The sequence below is a fragment of the Sinohyriopsis cumingii genome, chromosome 10, assembly GCF_028554795.1.
Source record: "Sinohyriopsis cumingii isolate HCF-2022 chromosome 10, ASM2855479v2, whole genome shotgun sequence".
In the NCBI taxonomy this organism is placed as follows: domain Eukaryota; kingdom Metazoa; phylum Mollusca; class Bivalvia; order Unionida; family Unionidae; genus Sinohyriopsis; species Sinohyriopsis cumingii.
The window spans coordinates 36,875,349-36,894,421 of NC_142970.1; the positions used below are offsets into that span (position 1 = coordinate 36,875,349).

General features: G+C 38.3%; 2 protein-coding genes across 7 annotated transcripts in view; one reads left to right on the forward strand and one right to left on the reverse strand.

The window, feature by feature from the left end:
- Positions 1-2,712, forward strand: part of LOC149789877 (myosin light chain kinase, smooth muscle-like) — a 32,943-nt gene extending 30,231 nt beyond the window's left edge. The window contains exon 15 of the mRNA XM_089971922.1: positions 1,045-2,712. Within this exon, the coding sequence (XP_089828048.1) occupies positions 1,045-1,872 (828 nt within the window). The 3' untranslated portion in view covers positions 1,873-2,712. The remainder of the gene's footprint in view (positions 1-1,044) is intronic.
- LOC149789878 (beta-alanyl-dopamine/carcinine hydrolase-like) lies at positions 2,225-18,732 on the reverse strand. 6 transcript variants are annotated; one of them, XM_089971927.1, is made up of 4 exons: positions 18,252-18,282; positions 15,466-15,637; positions 9,019-9,064; positions 2,225-8,417 (listed from the first exon to the last, which is right to left on the reverse strand). In XM_089971927.1, exon 4 carries the CDS (start codon positions 8,365-8,367, stop codon positions 7,207-7,209), a length of 1,161 nt encoding a protein of 386 aa, XP_089828053.1. In that variant the 5' UTR covers positions 8,368-8,417; positions 9,019-9,064; positions 15,466-15,637; positions 18,252-18,282; the 3' UTR covers positions 2,225-7,206. The 6 variants fall into 6 exon arrangements, with proteins under 6 accessions (XP_089828053.1, XP_089828052.1, XP_089828057.1 ...); XM_089971926.1 differs by lacking the exon at positions 18,252-18,282 and adding an exon at positions 16,891-17,018; XM_089971931.1 differs by lacking the exons at positions 15,466-15,637; positions 18,252-18,282 and adding an exon at positions 18,346-18,732 and having other exon boundaries at positions 2,225-8,419; positions 9,020-9,064.
- Positions 18,733-19,073: the final 341 nt, after the last annotated feature.

Below are 19,073 nucleotides of genomic sequence, written 5' to 3' on the forward strand. Positions count from 1 at the left end.
GTCAGTTATGTTTGTTCTACTGATTACTCCTAACAAACTGCATGGACCCAGATCTGCTGGCATATTATGCAGTAGCAGAATCTGAGTCTATACAGTTGGAGTCAACTTCTAAGCAAGTGTGTGTGTGTGTGTGTGTATGTATATATATATATATATATATATATATATATATATATATATATATATATATAAAGTAATCACTTTAAGTGGTAATAATTGAAGAGCCCATGGCTATCAGAACTTCCTGAAACATAATATTTTGGTTTCAAGGCAGAGGAATTTTCCCATTTATTAATAAATGGAGTGATCCTATTTACAATGTGCAAACAGTTTGTGATAATTGTCCCTAAGTTCTGATGCCACTGAAAGCTGCTCAGATATGGCCAAAGTAACAGTTAGTTAAACTCTTTTCACTGTTACCACTAAGTTTCATATCAGAAATTATCTTGACTCAAAACTTTCTTGCTGCTTTGAAAAAAATGGTTCCATGACTCAACATTGAAATAATGCATATTATTTTAACAGTTGCATAGAGACTGGTTCATTGTTACAATATCAGTTGCATAGAGAACTGGTTCATTGTTACAATATCAGCTGCATAGACTGGTCCATTGTTACAATATCAGTTGCATAGAGACTGGTTCATTATTCAGATTTATTTTATGGGTATGTGGTTAGCATGTCTGTTGCAAAATAATGCTTACATTTTCTCATATTTAGCAGATTAGAAGGCCCAGTTATTAATTTATTTACTTATTTATTCACTGACATTATCTTTAGAAACAGATTCATGATGTCAAACTATTATTCTTTTTATTTTTAAATGCATTTTAAGTTAACTGGATTGGAAAGTAGGTTACTCTGCTGGGGGAATTGCTTGATCAATCTCTGAATGTTAAAAGGTGATGGAATTTCCTCTGCATGTCCTACCAATCTCATGCATTCCTGTCCTTAGATGTAATTCAGTCTCTTTGTATTAATACGGTGAGGTGAACTAAACATATGCTTAAAGGCTTTGGTGACGGTGCTTTTTTTTCCCTGCAGAAAACAGGCAACGCTATTCGTGCTTTAGGGCGGATGGCAGTGCTTCAGAAATTATCAAAACCTCAATCAGGCAGTAGTTTCGGTGATGGCAGTACGGAAAATAGTTCCTGTTCCAGTGATTCTACAATTGCTCAAGATATCTCAATGTCAGTGAGCTCCCAAATGTCATCTTCTTCATTTTCAAAGGTGAAGGACACAGAGGAAGTGGATGAAAACAGATCACAATCAAGACAAAGTACAGCAACTACTCAACTAGATTCAGATAAAAGCAACATTTCTGTGGATGAATTGGTGCCAAGAGACAAAACAAGACATGACTCACCTGGTTCCTACTCAAGAACTAAACAAAACAAAGAAATTTCAGACTCTGCTGACTTAGACCTATCCAACAATAATATAGATAACATGAGGAATGATAATATAAATAATATGAGGAAATATGCTCAGAGTGTGACAACAGGTTCTGTCAATAATAATGTAAAAGACAAAGAAATAATGAATAAAAGTGAAACAAATTACAGTAACATTGCTCAAGGCCTGTCGTTATTCATAAAAGGAATGAGAAACTGCAAGGCTTTTGCCGGTGATGTAATAAGATTTGATGTCACCGTGTCAGGTGAACTGCAACCTAAGATCACCTGGTTCTTCGAGGATGACATCATCCTTGAAAGTCCACGTCATATTATCCAACATGGGGAGGGTGGTGAATATTCCCTCATCATCAAGAATGTGAATGAGGATGATGATGGAGAATATTCTTGCAAAGCTGAAAATCAACACGGAGAAGAAATTTGCTATGCTGAGCTTATTGTGTATGGAGCAATATGATAAGTTATCCCCAAGCACAATATCATGGTTCATGAATTAAGTGTTTAAATCTACTTGTCCATCTTCACTGTTTTATCGTTGAGTATAAAGCAATCATATTGCAATGAAAATGGTGCTTAAAAACGTTCATTGACAAAGCTTGAGTGCTGATCCCCTGCTAAGGTGTGTGGTCCACTCTTAAGCTTGAGAAAGAAAATATATCAATCAACCAATAAAATATGAGTACAAGTTAATACCATCCAATCAAATTTGAGTCTGCCATATATCAATGAAAGAATAAGATCCTATAAATAAAAAAATCATGCCAACTAGTTTGATCGCTAGCAAAATGCTTCAATTGTAGTTTAGAATATTGGTTTTTGTACAGTGTATGAGAATAGTAATGTTTCTCTCTCAGTGCTTTGAATACTTGATTTTTCTTGGATCTGACAACATTCCTTGAATGCTCAGCTTTATTTCTCATCATCTCATAAATAATCAAAAACGTGAAGGAATCTTGTGCAGACCCATTTTTCGAACAATTTTCGTGACCCACTAACCCTGACAAGCACTGACTGACAAACATTCCCAGCACTTGAGAAAATCTTCTATTGTTATTAATTTATTTGTTTATGAAAATTGTGCTTTCAGAAAATGATGTATATTTGTTGTAGGGTTTTTAAGTTATTGTTGATCGCTCAGTGTAACATTATGAGGATGGAGTAAAATCAGGGATCTGATGACACTTTTCTGTTAGTGTTTTTGATTATTTTACAAACTGTTCTTTTATCAGTTGTTAGACTGACACCAACTGTTTGACTGCATACACTGTACTTGAATGCAATAAAATAATCATAAAAATAGTGTCTTATAGTTTTTTTTATCATCCATCTTCACTTTAAAGTTGATACTTTAAATCTGTGGTACAGCTACTTCAAACTTTGCAACTCACCATTGCTGACCTAAATGTAAGTGTGAGGAGGTGAAGAAAGTAGAAGCCAGGAAGAAACTACCTCTGGCATATGCCATAATGTGGGTTCAACCCAAGATTAGTCAGGTGCAAGATGATCACATTTTATTTTTTCTTTCCAGGATCTGTCATCACTTTCTTTCTTTCTGTTTTTTTTTTAACAGATACATTGTTGTCTGAGATGCCGCTTAATATTTTTCCAACAAATGTAACTTCCATTCTTACCTTGTCATAGACCACATTGAATACAGAGGGGGGTGGCATTTAGTATTACATGCTTATTTGTATGTACATCTATCCAGTTAAATTTTGCTTTAGATGGGGTATTTGTATTCCACATACAAAGCCCTAACAACAAAGAATATTTTCAAATGTAATTCTACAGGGTTTGCACAATAAAGAACTTGAATATACTTTAAAAATTAGGACTTGTCCTGAAAAAAATCTGTAATTTTTTTTATCCTTTAAAAGGGATAAATTTTGCAGCACATTCATCAAAAAGTTCTCTTTAACCAGTTAGCTGGTGTAGAACATCACATTTCAAATTTTGTAAGAGGTAAGCAATACAACTAAGAAATATAAGGATACATAATAAATGTAGTGGTAACTTGGTACTGAGAAAGAAATTAAAAGGTGGAAAGTGTGTGTGTTGGATTTTTAACGTAGGTTTAACAGTTTTAAAGTCATATCGCTACCATGTCTGCAATGTGGCAGTTCATAGTGATGGTTAGCACTTGGGCATCATACCGCAGACATGTAGCCTGATTCCCCACCCAGTCACATTATCCTGGCACCAGGCCGACCAGTCCTAACACTAACCTCTTAATGCTGAGTGCCAAGCGTGGCAGCTGTAAGTACCATTTTATAAGTCTTGGATATGACTCGGCGGGGGATCGAACCCACGACCTCCCGCATCCGAGGCTGATGCTCTAATCACTAGGCCACTGGAGCGGTTAAAGTTGAAAAGGAAATATGTGGTAATTTCAGACTTTAAAATTGCAAGTGGGTTTATCACTTTCATTGTGGGATGTGGGATAACGTGTGTGTGTGTTTCTAATAACTCAGAAGTAAATTCATGCCAATAGTCCCACACGAAGTAGGAATAACAAAGCCCCAGTTTTATTTAGTTTGGCCTCTTCAAATTCAAATGTAGTACAGTTAGTATCTTTCTTGTCAAACAGAATTGTGGGATTTTTTCTGCGGTAGTTTTTGTTGTTGTTGTTGTTGTGGGGTTTAACGCCATTTTTCAGCACGATAGGCTATACATGGCGGCCAGTATTAATGGTGGAGGAAGAACCCGGAAAACCCCGGAAAGAACCACCGACCCACGAGAAGCTACTGGCAAGCTTTCTCACATGCCCACATTGGCTGAATCTTAGACTCGAACCGCCGCAGACAGAGGTGAGATGGCAGTGATCCGTAACGAAGAGCGCTTTAGACCACTCGGCCACTCGGGGCCCCGGTAGTTTTTGTAAAATGGATGAAAAATATCTCTATCGTTTTAAAACTGTCAACTGGAGCATGTTGTTTTAATTTTTTTTAAAGAGCTGATGCATACAAATTGGAGAAAATCCTACAATTTTATCTTCGAATAATTTTAGATACTTTCCATAATAATTCAATATAGAATGGCTGTATTTAAATCTTTGATGCCCGCTGACTGTTGGTTGAATAATGCTTATAAAATAAATTATGACATTCTAAATCTGTATATGGGTCCTTAACTTTGTGTATGAACACTGTCTTAGGTGGAGAAATTCCGAAAATCCTGTCAACAGATGAAACGACTTTAAATGAATAAGCAATATATGCATTTTCTGCCACAATAGTGGTATAGCCTTCAGGACGTTTAGCTGTAACAAGCTTAGTCAGCCCTCTAAAGGTATCGTGAGTAAAAAAAATGAGTCCCCTTTGAATTTTACACCAAAAAAGTGATTTTAAGATAGTGTCGTGGATAACAAATCAATTTGACATAATGATATTTTGTCAAATATTCTGTGACAAATATCTGGCTGCAATGAGCATACGCAAGTAAATCTTTAAACTGCCATTACTGTCTGGCCAATACACGGACTGAAGGAAGCAGTTGAGCAATTGGATGTGTTTAGAAACACACACCGTTGAAAGCTACACCAGTATCGTGAATACTTTGATTTTTATGACTTGAACGAAATCTCGTTTACATACTATTTTTTATTATAACCAGAATGAGGAGCCAATTTTAGTGCAAGAAAACACAGCTCTCCCCGTCACCCACCCACCCTTTTTTTTTTTCTTTCTAGGAACAAGTTAGGAATACCCAGCAAAGCATTTTAGAACTTTAGATGACTGATTGCATGTTTTCATTTGTTGTTGGACAGGTTATAAGAAATGAAAATTCATAAACCCAGCAACTTGTTTCTCCTTTTAAAAAAAATTCTTCTTATATATACAATTCTTCTTATATATACAAAGTTCAAGGTAACATGCGATTACCTATGCTAAGGTGAATAAAAAAAATTTTTAAACCAGTAAACCTCGTATTAGCCGACGCGAAGTGAAGCCTAATTTATTGGGTTTAATGGTTCATGAAACTAAATATTAACTGGAAATGTCGATACACTTTGGTAAATTATTTCTTGTCAAATTTCCAAATTTAACTTGTTTCAAATTTGTAATATGTTATTTCAACTGCAGAACTCCCCCCACCCACAAAAAAATTACGTCACGATAGTGCGTATTACAAGCTATCGATCATCATACGATGTCGCGTTATCCAGCGAAATGGTGTATTAAATGGAAATCGTGCAATAACAAGTAACTAATTCGTATTCTAATTTATCAAACCCTTTTATTTCTTGTAACGGTTTTCATTACACTGAATTGTCAAACCCTTTGCATTGCTTTCACCCTTTTCTATACACTGAATTACCACACCCTTTTTATTGTTTTTATCAAACCCCTTAATTGCTTTCACCCTTTTCTATACACTGAATTATCACACCCTTTTTTATTGCTTTTGTTATCAAACCCCTTAACTGCTTTCACCCTTTTCTATACACTGAATTATCATACCCCTTTTTATTGCTTTTCACTCTTTTCTACTCCGAGTTATCAAACCCCTTTATTTCTTTTCACCCTTTTCTACACTCCGAGTTATCAAACCCGTTAATCGCTTTCTTTTCACCCTTTTCTATAGTCCAAGTTATCAAACTCTTATTTCTTTTCACCCTTTTCAATACTCCAAGTTATCAAACCTCTTCATTGCCTTTCACCATTTTCTATATTCTGTTATCAACCCCTTTTTTCACCCTTTGGCAATATATTATCACTTTTATGAAAATTTTTAAGTTTCTCTCAAAATGCCGATTTTTTATTTTAGAATCGTGATGAAATATTACAATACATCAATCACATTTGCCAATTACCTACATTTTTTTTTTCACAGATTTAATGCTTACAAAAAAGGCGCCCCCCCCCAAAAAAAAAATAAATAATTTTTTACAAATTATCTTTCAATCAAGCACATTACACCAAAGAAAAACGCACAGCGAGTATTTTACCGGGAATATTTTGCCAGCAGAGGACAAAACATCAAATTTTCAGCTTCCCAAACTTTCATACCCATTAGATAATTTTCATCTTGTTTTCATCTTTAGCAGTGATAAATTGTAGTCTAGCAATATATTTCTACATTAAGAAGCAAGCCCTGGCTTAGTCACTTGAAAATTGTTTCAGTTACACTTGTTTAATGACCTTATTGTGTAGGGTTGATTTACACCTTTGAATGCATGTAATACTTTAAATCAAATGATATGTCTTGTACAATAAATCTGAAAAAACTTTTTATAATCGAAAAGGCTGAAAATCAGTTATTCATTCCACATGCACTTAATGACCTTTATATGACCTTTACAAAATGACCACTTCACTGGATAAAGTAAGAATACATATACCGCTGTTTTAGCATGGTGATAACATTTCTTTAGTAAGATAATCCGAAATAAAATGGACAAGAACAGTGTTTTGGTCTGCACTTAATGAATCCTATATGACTTTTGCACTCTTGGATAAAGTAACCACCACCCTTATTTTCCTTGGCGCAAAAGATGGAGGTGTCTGAATTTCAAGTATACACATCAACTGCTTAATACCAAACGCATCGATTCCAAAGTCACTAAACCTATCTATCCAGTAGAACACAGTAATGTTTATTGTCATCGTGAAGGCAACAATAGTCTTCCTAAATACAATCAACACTTAGCTACAATTCAAATTTTGAACTAATTTACAAAATCATCGTTTCAGCTAATGTTAAATCACTGAGAAATGTCAATGACACAACTGTCAACTAGTGAAATACAGTATTAATGACCGAAAGTTTGATTATACATCAAAATGTTACTTTAAAGAGTCAGTGGCAATTTAAAGAGTGGTGCACAACTAGTACTCGGATTTTCTGCATAAACTTCAACAGTCTCTTGCAAAATATCGAACACACCCGTGTATACAGTGGTGACGTTATCAGTAGTAGATGGGCGCCTAAAAACGGGATAGCTACTGTTTTGAGTATCCCCAAGAATGGCCTTGACATCTTTGACGTTCCTAGGTGGCGCTATTTGTTCTGCACGTTTTGCACGTGCGAATGTGCTATTTAAGCCTGATCGCTCCTCAATGCCTTTTAAATGCTGGTAATGGTTGAAATGGAAGTAGTGGCAAGGTTTACTTACGTCATGTTGTTCATCTACATTTGTAACTTTCAGTGGACACTCTGTTTTGCCAGGTGCGACTTCCATCGACCACATTTCCTTTTTATTCAATGAAGCAAGATTAATGTTGTATCCATATGCCGACCCGTAATCATGGTTACGGGCTATGCGGATGACGTCGTCAACGCTGGAGGCAGACAAGAGTGCCCTGTTTATCAGATATCTAGTCGGAGAACCAAGACAAGCATTCTTTGCGTAGAGACCATTTATGGAAAAGACCAATCCGTGTTTGTTGCATCCAAATGCATTACCTGGTAAAGTTCCAGGATAGGAAAAAGCAAAGAAGTGCTCCTCGTCACATTTTACAGTGCCAGATTTTGCTCCCGGTTCAATCACATTGACATTCACAAGATACCCATAGGGTCTAATCGCTGGGTCGCAGTCTTCATTGTGAGCCAAAATTTTAACGCCTGGCCTATTTAGAAATACAGTTGAGCAACCATGTACATGGTTAAACTGCTTGGCCTCCATCTCTGCAAAATGTACGTTGTAGACTTCCTTCGAAATATTCAAAAGGTAGAGGTGCTCAAATGACATTCCACAGCCGTCTGCAATTCCTCTAATTTCAGTGACGTATTGTGGAAAACAATTTTCTCCTCCTACCAAATATTCGGCGAAGATATCTCTACCTCTCTGTGTATCATAGAAGCGGAGGAGTCGCGACTGAACATACGCTGACGAGTTGAAATACTTGCGTATCCTGTCCTTGAAAACTGAGCCGATACTGTAGCCCACTTCATAGTGAGTTCCTCTGGTAAACAGCAGGGGTAGTATCTGTGAGTTGTCAGAACTTGCCATCACGTATTCGTCTTTGGTTTTGTTACCTTGCTTGTGTTCGTTGATTCAGTCTACAAAATAATGATACAAAATATATCTACGTGGTATTGGGTTCAATAATTTTCTGTTCATTCATTGTCTTATCTTCGACGAATGTCACCCACTTTCTAGACCTTAACCTTTTATCTGTTTAATAATAATAATAATAATAATAATAATAATAATAATAATACTTCATTTGAGGAGGGTAACTGTACATTATCATATTCTCTCCCGAGGCGCCCTTGTTTGACCTCAATGATTTTACATTTTACTTTACTAACCCACGTGCCCAGGCATCAATGAACAACTTACCAAAATACGAACTGGAGGCATCACCGTTTCAGAAAACTTAAAAGCGTTTTGAGAAGGAATGTAATTTATATCTCCCTTTGGCGAAATTCCTAGCACGCAAACCACCCCGGTGTCTTAAATTGTAAGAGGTTACATATATCATTAAGGGCTACTGGCAATGCACAATTTAGTACAGGTGGGTTGGGGCGGTATTCTACTTGTGAAGAAATGATTAAAAATTACGGTAATAGTGATGTCCCATTTTCTTCAATTAAGCATCCTATAACAGTTAGCGGTGAGTGTGTAAAAGAATAACGTATAATAGGAAACATTGCATACCTTTTTTTGTCCAGACTTTGATGCAGCAATATGGAATCTCTACGTACTGAAAAAGAAATACCACTGATACTTATGGATATTCCAGTTAGTAAGATGAAGTGGATTTTGTACAAAACCTGGAAAAACTGAACGTCAGCTGTTAAAATAAAATGCATTTGTGTCGGTCTTAACCGGTTTGAAAGAAATTCCTACAGAAAAATGTAGTAATGCCTGTACGGCCATAAATAGCAGTTTATGGCACAGATAATGAGCACTTGTACATGTATTTTGGCAATAATAATAATAAAACAATTTGAAGTCCCAAACATTATGATGTTCCCCAACTTTTCTTAATATGTGCCACACTTCTGCCATGAGGAAGGTACCTTCTCACATACTACAATTACATTAGTTCTCATACTAGCAAGCAAACTCGACATACATCCACTTCATGCATAAATATAAAGTTTATTTGTCATAATTAGCTAATGTTCGGTAGTTTTTATTATCTTTACACGGGTACTGAGAAGGAAGGGCTGATAAAACCAGAAGATATAAACTTCTGTGGATTACTATATACAAAAACACGTGCGCTGAAATGAGAAGAAAGTCATTTCAAAGTAGGTATTTCGGGAATGTTTAGGAATTGTATTCGCTATTAGCAGTACCGACCACACCAGTACTTTCAATGTGGAAAGTCTAACAGCTATCAGGTTAAAGGCATGCGTGTAATATTACTTTAAGTCAAGTGACTGGATTGACTTGGAAAAGACCAATATGGTATCCCCCATTATATATGCATCATGATATTTGTCACATGCAACGTAGGCAAGGCCCACTCTATATGCAAAATGTAATGTTTGCTGCTCGCTTAGTCTTCATTAAACACGTTAACTGAATCGCAATAGCTCATTTCTATCTCAATGTAGTTATCTACTGAGCGTAAAATGCAAGTTGTCTATTTTGCACCTTTTTGCAAAACAATATTGTACCTGCACATTTAAATGACAGATTTGTAAGTCAATAATTTTAATTTTTCATTTATTATGTGCTATACATGATATCTGGCTATAACACACCCATTCTTTTAAGCATATTCGCATTACCAATAGCCCATAACGTAAAACATTAGGACAGATGCACATTTCATCCAGACGAAAAGGAGAGCAGAAAGAGATCGTGCACTACGTAGCTGAGTATAATCTTGTGCCTTCCTACATCAAATGTTGCAAATGACGCACACATCTGACACAATGTCCACCTTCTTGGCATTGCACCAGTTTCTGGGTTGCGTTTATAACAATACATCCTGTTTGCACCAGTGACTCGTTACTAAACCTTACGAGTAGATCAAGTATTTGCGTTTCTATCTGGCTCTATCTCCTTTTCTGTTTTTCTTTTAATTGGTAACACAACAAAAATTACACTACAGATGAGGGTATCAATTTACATTTTTGACGAATAACAAAATTTCAGACCGAGCTAGATCAACACCAGCTTCATCTAGCTTCTCCCGCTCCACCGCCAATCAAAACGTGCGATAACTTTGGAGGTGGGGGTTTCGCCATTTACATAGACACGACATGTATCATTCGCGAACCTGATATAACACGTATCATATAGTAATACCCATACTATATGTACCCCGATAAATATACCAACTTATTATTACGTGATTTGTAAGCATTTGCTTAACTGCAACGTATATTTCACTGTACAAACTAGCTCCAATATGTCGAACGTTTAAAGAAAACCGAAAAAAATATTATCACAAGTACAGAGAACGGCACATTATACACCTATCCTGTGTTTAATGGGGTGGACGTATAATATGACAACATACATACATACATACATACACACATGGTTTTAAATATGGCGAAACAATCGGAACACGTGGTGACTTTTATACCAAAATAGTTCCAAACATTGGCGGAAAGGCTAGATCGTGTTACGATTGTATCGCGTGTATGGACTATCTGAAGTCATAAAGAAAATATACACAAATCTTTTTTGACCGACTCTATATAGTGTTGTTATGTATTTGAGCAGACGCTACAGCATAACATCTATGTCTGACTGAAGAATGTTGTCCAAAAAAGATTAATATATTTAAGCAAATTATTGTTAGTGTTCCTTTTTGAGCACGCAGTTTGCTTAAAGCTGTTGGTATCTGTTTACGCTAGCCGCCAGCCCTACCTACTATATATATATATATATATATATATATATATATATATATATATATATATATATATATATATATATATATATATATATATATATATATATATGATCCGCAAGCGGAAAAAGGAAATGAGATCAGTAACAAATACTGTCCTGTTGCGTACGCTGCTAATTTACTTGGGGGGGGGGGGCGGCTGGTCGAGTGGCCTATAATGCTCACCTTTACGGATCAGTCACATCTTACCTCTGTCCACCTGGGTTAGAGTCTCGGCTGAGCCAAAGAGAGTTTGTGAAAAAAAGCTTGCCAGTAGCTTCCAGTGGGTCGGTGGTTCTTCCCAGGGTTTTCCCGGGTTGTTCCTCCATCAAACATACTGGCCACCAAATATAGCCATCATATGCAGAAAATGGTGTAAAACACACAAAACAAACCAACGTTTCGTGCGAGACAGGTACACTACACTTCTTGTGTCAACATAAAGTACGAAATACACAATCCAAACGTCATTGGCAATGTCTGCCAATGTTTACTACTAAATTAGTTAAGTATGATATTACAATACTGCAGTTTTGTTTCTTCAGATTCCACTTCAGTGATTTTATTTGCATTTATAATAGTACACAAGTTAACATTCTTAATTATGTATTTCCATCTCAAAAATTTATTTGCAAATTCACAGATTTAATTTTATAACACATTATTAAGTATTACACAGGTAAAATGTTCAGAGGTAATATCTTACGCAAGGTTACCGTGACCAAAGAGAAGATGCGGCACTTGGATCAACATAAGCTTTAGATAGAGCGACTTCCCACCTATGTGTTACAAAGATCAGAGGAACCCGCGAGGACCGGGGCGTGTTCTAAATCCGTCCCCACGTGGGCAGACAGCGAGAAGGACATTGTCCGATAAGTTTGATTGGATCGGATCAAAGCGAGAGAGAGAGAGCACCGGACTCTCGAAGAGATCGCCAGTATGGTGGAGAGATACGGACAGGCACACTCGAAGAGTAGAGGTTCCATGGGTACGGACCGACCCCGACCCACTGAGTCGCGCTGTGTGCTTGAGGGAGAGCTGGCTGTCCGTAACCGTCAGGGCGATGGGAAGGTCGGCGTGGGATCTACAGATAAGGATGCCACCCATAGACTAGGACAGTACTCACCCACGAAAATGGGCCTTGCAGGACGGCGAGGGCCGCAGACGTGCTACAACTGGAAGCACCCGGGGAATTTTGCAACGGACTGTTCCAGGGGCAGGCAGACCCAGGTGAATGTCGTCGCTAGGAAGGAGTGCGAGCCGGAGGCAAGCTGTAAACTAGCAAACCTCGCTTCCGCAACAGTCAACGGAGAAGGTGCCACCCTCTTGTAGGATACCGGGTATACTGTTCCCGCCCTTGTCGACAAGAAGTACGTTAAGCCTGAGGACTACACAGGGGAGGTAACTGAGGTCCAGTACGCGAACAGCGCGCGTGATTCGTTGTCAGTGGCTGTCATTACCCTTAATTCACCGTACTTGAAGGGGAAAATTGAAGCTGCGTGCTTGGATGGGTTATCACATGATGTCATACTGAGAGTTCGTTATGTGTTGCCATAACAGAACCCCGAAACCTGCACACCGACGCCAGTGAGTGCTATGGGAACCAGACCCAAGAATCTACAGACGAAACCGACACCGATGGAAGTTACGTCGAAATCGGTCAGTAACGTACTTCCGGCCGAATTGAGAAAGTTTTAGCAGAAAGACGCAACTCTTGCGCAGTTGCGTAAATACTCTGAAGAAGAAACGGAGAGAGAAACTCCGAATGGCGTGGTTAAGTTCATATACAAGAAGGGGATCTTGTATCGCCACACCAGAAAAGGACAAGAACACGAAGCAAGTCGTCGTGCCAAAGGAGAGGCGAGGTGAAGTGTTGAAACTCGCGCATGACAGTCTCATTGGAGGACACATGGGCACTGCCAAGACGCGTGATCGTCTTGTCAAGGAATTTTACTGGCCAGGGGTCCATGGAGATGTTAAGCGGTTCTGTATCTCCTGTGACAAGTGTTACAGAATAGCACCGAAAACGGATCATCGACCCGTCCCCTGGGGGAGTATACTCCTTATCGATGACCCATTTCGATGCGTCGCCAAGGATTTGATCAGACCGATAAAATCCACGTCGGCACAAAGAAATCTGAATATTTAAACGGTCGTAGATTACGCTGCACGCTATCCGGATGTTTTCGTGTCGCGTATGTCAGTCGGAAACTGTCTGCTACCGAGAAGAACTACTTCGTATTGGAGAGGGAATACCTCGGAATCGTGTACGGGATATCACGGTACTTATACAGGCGGAAGTTCATATTGGAAACCGACCACCAACCCCTCGCCTATCTCAGCGCTGAAATGGCATAAATCGCTCTGTCGATAACCATACGTTGTGCTTTATATTCGTGTCCGTACTTAGCGTGTAGCTTCGTTATGATCTTGTTTCTTTTATCGCGTGTAGTAACGTCCATTTCCATTCTGAGCAATTTTGAGGAAATAAAATCCCGATTTTATTCTCAAGCGTGTGTGTATGGGGGTTGGGGGTGTCACGTTTGCTCAGGCCATTTCGTAAGTCGTGTATAAACTAAGGTATTAGCACAAGCCATGTCAGATGTCTGAACATAGCCACAGGCTAGAGTTAATCTCTTACGCAAGGTTACCGTGACTAGAGAGAAAATGCGACACTTGGATCGGCACACTTTAGATCCAGCCACTTCCCACCAATGTGTTATGAGGATAAGAGGAACCCGCGAAAACCTGCGAGTGTTCTAAATCCGTCCCCACGTGGACAGACAGCGAGAAGGACCTTGTCAGCTAAGTTTGATTGGATCGGATCAAAGCGAGATCCAATCGGAAATGAGAAGGGTTTGATAACAATTTTGATCCGAATTATAACTTCTAACTAGCAAGCCCAAATTTAGTCTCGCCTAGGAAGATTGATGAGCAATATAACGTTACTCTGAGAGAGCCATTCGTAATTTCGCGGTAAAACTTAGAGAGGAGATTCTAAGGAAAGACAAAGCTTCGTAAAGGAAGCTTTTGGGGGGACATAACTTCCGGTTCAGTGAGTCCCGAGTCTCTAAGAGGGGAGACGGAAGTAAGACTAGCAGAGCAGTCGGAGTCGACAAGTCTAGTCGGTATAGAGTCGAGAAGGAGAAGGAAAAGAAGTCGGTGAAGAGAAAGTGGAAAAGGAGAAGTATGGAGAAGAAAGAATTTGGAGAAAGTCGTGAGGAAGAGAAGAAGTGTGTGTGTGTGTGTGTGTGTGTGCGTGTGTGTGGTTTGAATTTTTAACGTATCTTTAACCAGTTTTTCCGTCATATCGCTACGATGTCTGCAGTGTGACAGTTTATAGTGATGTCTAGCACTGGGGCATCATGCCGCAGACATGTAGCGAGATGTCCCACCTAGTCACAGTATCCTGACACCAGGCCGACCAGTCTTAACACTAACATCTTAATGTTCAGCGCCAAGCGAGGCAGCTGTTAGTACCATTTTTGTAAGTCTTTGGTATGATACGGCCGGGGATCGAACCCACGACCTCCCGCATCCGAGGCGGACGCTCTAACCATTAGGCCACCGAAGCGGTTGGAAGATGAGAAGGAATTGGAGGAACTGGAGAGAAAAATACACAGATGAGTAGAATACAAAGACAAGTGGAAAGTTGTCTCACACTACAATCAAATGATGCAATGCTATCACAGGGTCGAGCGGAAGGAGAGAACTTGGGAAATTTTAATCATTTGATTATTAAATTGTCATTAAATTGTTACTAGTTGAATTTCACTTTTTTGTATATTCAATCATTTAACCGTCGGCATTGCTGACTGGGGGCTCGGAGCTTTAATTAACTAATTTAACTTCCAAACAAAATCGAGCCTGGGTGGGACTTCTATAATAATTTAAATAAAATATTGGAAGCACCCCACCCCGCACCTACCACAGTGACGGCATAACACCCCGACGCGCCACACAGATAAATGTAACTACTTGTCACAAAAAATCAGCTAACTAAAACACCATTATAATTGTGGATTACATGAAATACATCGAACAATAAAAAGATTTAAATTTAAGAAACTAAAACAGATGGTTATCTCAAATACCTATACACTTTGTTAAATATATCCTTAGCTGAACCGAATATGAAAGTCTTTGAGAGACTTTGCTGAAAACAAATATCCGACTTCATCCGTTTTTCCATGAATTGAAAGCGAACGGAATACTGTCCTCTAATTGGTTAAAAGAAAATGACGTACTGTATTTATTTTTTATTTATAACTTAGTTTCAGTTGGCCAATGAGAAGGTAGTATTCCATTCAGGGCGTTGTTCTTGCATATCAAGCGGGCGCAATCTGGGCCATGTCGAGCGGTAGCGTGGGAAAATGATTTGGCAGGTGAGATCCCGCTGGATGGAATACTGTCCTCTCACTGAATAAAAGAAAATGAAGTCCTGTATTTATTTATAACTTAGTTTCAGTTGACCAATGAGAAGGTATTATTTCATTCAGCGCATTGTTCTTGCATATTAAGCTGGCTCGATCAGGGCCATGTCGAGCGGTAGCGTGGGAAAATGATTTCGCATTCCTTAAAGGTATGATATTAAGTCAAACTTTTGATAGGGATACACAGTCGAATGCCTAAGCTAAATATCGGTACCAACTTTCTTAAGCTACGCAAAGCGTAGCTTGAAATATCAGCGTTTATTCTTAAATAGGTCGCGAGAGCAAGGACACAAGTGTCCTCCCTAGTAGTTATTATATAGTACATGTATGACAGCTCAGTTGTAAGCAACGATACGATCCCCTGTGGATGCGATGGCTTGCCTCCACATCCAATGAAATTCACAGGCCCGAAGTACAGAAATATCTGCTCGATACGCCAAGGTGTAGATAGGGTTATCATATCTGAACCATGGCTAGCGAAGATGACTGTTGTCTATCATAATGGGTCATTGCAGTAATTCCCCATTATGACAACACCTGGCGTTAGTTACAATATTTCAACTTGCATTATGCCAATATCTTAGTTGTAGCTTTCACTGTGCTACACTACAAGTTCTAGTGTTGTGTATTTTTAACATTATGGTGATTAATATGTAATCAAATCAACTGTCAGAATGGTGAGACGAGACATAGAAATGGAACAATGTAATGTAGAATGTTGACGGGTGTAATATTGAAATGGAATGTGCATATAGAATTTTCAAGACATGAAATGGAAGCATTCCAATATCACGCATATAAAATTTAAAAAGAACTATTGGTATATTCGAAGGTGCAATCTTTAATGTACATCTTACACACACACACATAGAAAAATGGAATAATAAAATAACGCAGAAAGAATATACATCAAATACACGCATACAATTATGGCGTTAACACCTCTCCATACTTTACTTTCGTAACATCCGGTGCATATACCGTCAGAGGCGAATCATCAAATACATCGAATTGATGTGTATTCCTACAAGCACAGGAGTCTGACGTTTTATCAATAAAGTACGGCGAAATTTCTGACAATATGAAATCCCCTTATCGGTAATATAAATAAACACAAAGAGTGCAAGCGTGACCACAACTCTTCGCTCGATTCGACTTTTTCTCACGCGTCCTTTATCGCTTCAGAATCACAAGAGGACTGAAAAACTACACATATACATTCAAAAGACAGTAACGTACCAACGCATATCTCTTAAATGACCATGTCCTGAATCCAATCCGGCGAATTAACCTTTATTTTCACCACTACGGCGGAAATCTCTTTCTAGCAAAATCGACTAGACGGAAGTAGCACATTCTACCAGTTTCTACCCTGCAGTAAATACGCGTTAGGGTCTAATAATTGTACCGAACACGGCGCAGAATCTGTGTTATCTTTGAATATTAGGGAAATTTATGACTATTGATGACGTCATCAACCGTTATGTCTACTATCAAAACTTTGACTAAATATTTCTGTTTTGGAAATTTAAATAAAATTATAAAATGATACAATCTGAAATACAAAGCAAGATAAATATTTTATCTTGTGAAATTACTTTCATCATCTTATAACGCATATTTACTGCAGGGTAGAAACTGGTAGAATGTGCTACTTCCGTCTAGTGTTAATTCGCCGGATTGGATTTATGCGATTGTCGTCCGAGAGTTCTGCGTTGGTACGTTACTGTCTTTTGAATGTAAATGTGTAGTTTTTCAGTCTTCTTGCGATTCTGAAGCGATAAAAGACGCGTGAGAAAAAGTCGAAGCGAGCGAAGGGTTGTGGTCACGCTTGCACTCCTTGTGTTTATTTATATTACCGATAAGGGCATTTTATATTGTCAGAGATTTCGCCGTACTTTATTGATAAAACGTCAGACTCCTGTGCTACAAGCTACTTCCGATGTTATTTCACGACCTGAGAATGTTGGTTCGATATTCGAGGTATGAACTGAAGGACTGACCTGAAAGTTGCGAATTTGTAGTTCAGAATGGCGAGAGACCAATGTTGTCGATCACACCATACTACAGTCCTCCCACTCCTGTTAATCTAGAACTTCATCAAGTTAACAACGATAGTCTATCAAGCGAGTACTCTCCTTACACTAAACAAAAAGAACGAAAGAAAAGCATTTCCAGAGTTACGATAGATGTTGTAATAGTCAGGTTGGAGATGGAAGGTCATACGAAACTTGGGCTATAACCCCCACCCCTTGTCCTACTATGAAGACCAGTCAAAATACCACTACAAAATAAATATAAGATAATTTTGACCCCATCACCCATAGCACAAGTCTAGGCTCTGTAACATCCAGCCCTTGTTTTGAAGTCGAGAGCTATGCTTGCAGTTGTAAATTATCTTCTCAACGCATATCTCCAGCTTACACGGAGTTGATTATTTAACCTGATGTAATTATAGTATCACATGAGAGAGAGAGAGAGAGAGAGAGAGAGAGAGAGAGAGAGAGAGAGAGAGAGAATGTCAAAAAGAAGTATAATGGGCAAAATATACACAAGTATATAGATTTTTCCAGTTTAGATATATATAGCTATAAACTTACCGGCGTCTACCGGGTTTTCATTCTGACCGACCTTCACCCCATAAACAGCATGTACTGTACAAGTCATGCAGCTCATGTATGAGCATTTACTCACCTTAATTGTATTCAATCCTGAGTATTGAATGATCACCACCTTAACTGTCGTCAAGAAACTTCCAGACGAAAATCATTGATTGCTGTGGACTTGTACATTGGTGGCCAGGCACTAAATAGGGTAAAGAAAAGCGCACGTCGAGTCTAATCGTCACATTTTAGGTAGCACGCATTTGTTTATCTACATGCGTAGCTTTCATTTTGACCTCAAAGCGCGCTAGATTCAATCCAGATTTATACTGATTCACATGTTTAGGTTGATCTCGTCCAAAAATGTCCACGTACTTTAAGATTGATTTTGATGCATGTGAAATATTGGCCTTACAAAGGAATATGGCTGTATGACGATCCAAATAAAGTGAATAATTGCCACATAAAGGTATGTAGAATCAAATCCTAAAAAATATCACCCAATACTGAAATAATCGTCGTTGGACGTATACATGACCTATATAGTTTTACAAAAGTAGTACGATGGTCACAATTGCTGATTGGTATGAATCGCTGATTGATCTGCTCTCATAAACGTATCAAGAGACTATAAAATGCTGATTTTCATCTCTTAGATTTAGTTCTCCGTAAATGCCATTGAAGTAATTGCAAACAACAGAAAAAACAGCTGACCATGAATCTGTAAAACCTGTTTTATCAATTAAAACACTTTTTCACTGTCAAAATTACAGAATTTAATACCATTTAAGAACAGAACATATCTTTTCAATAACCGTG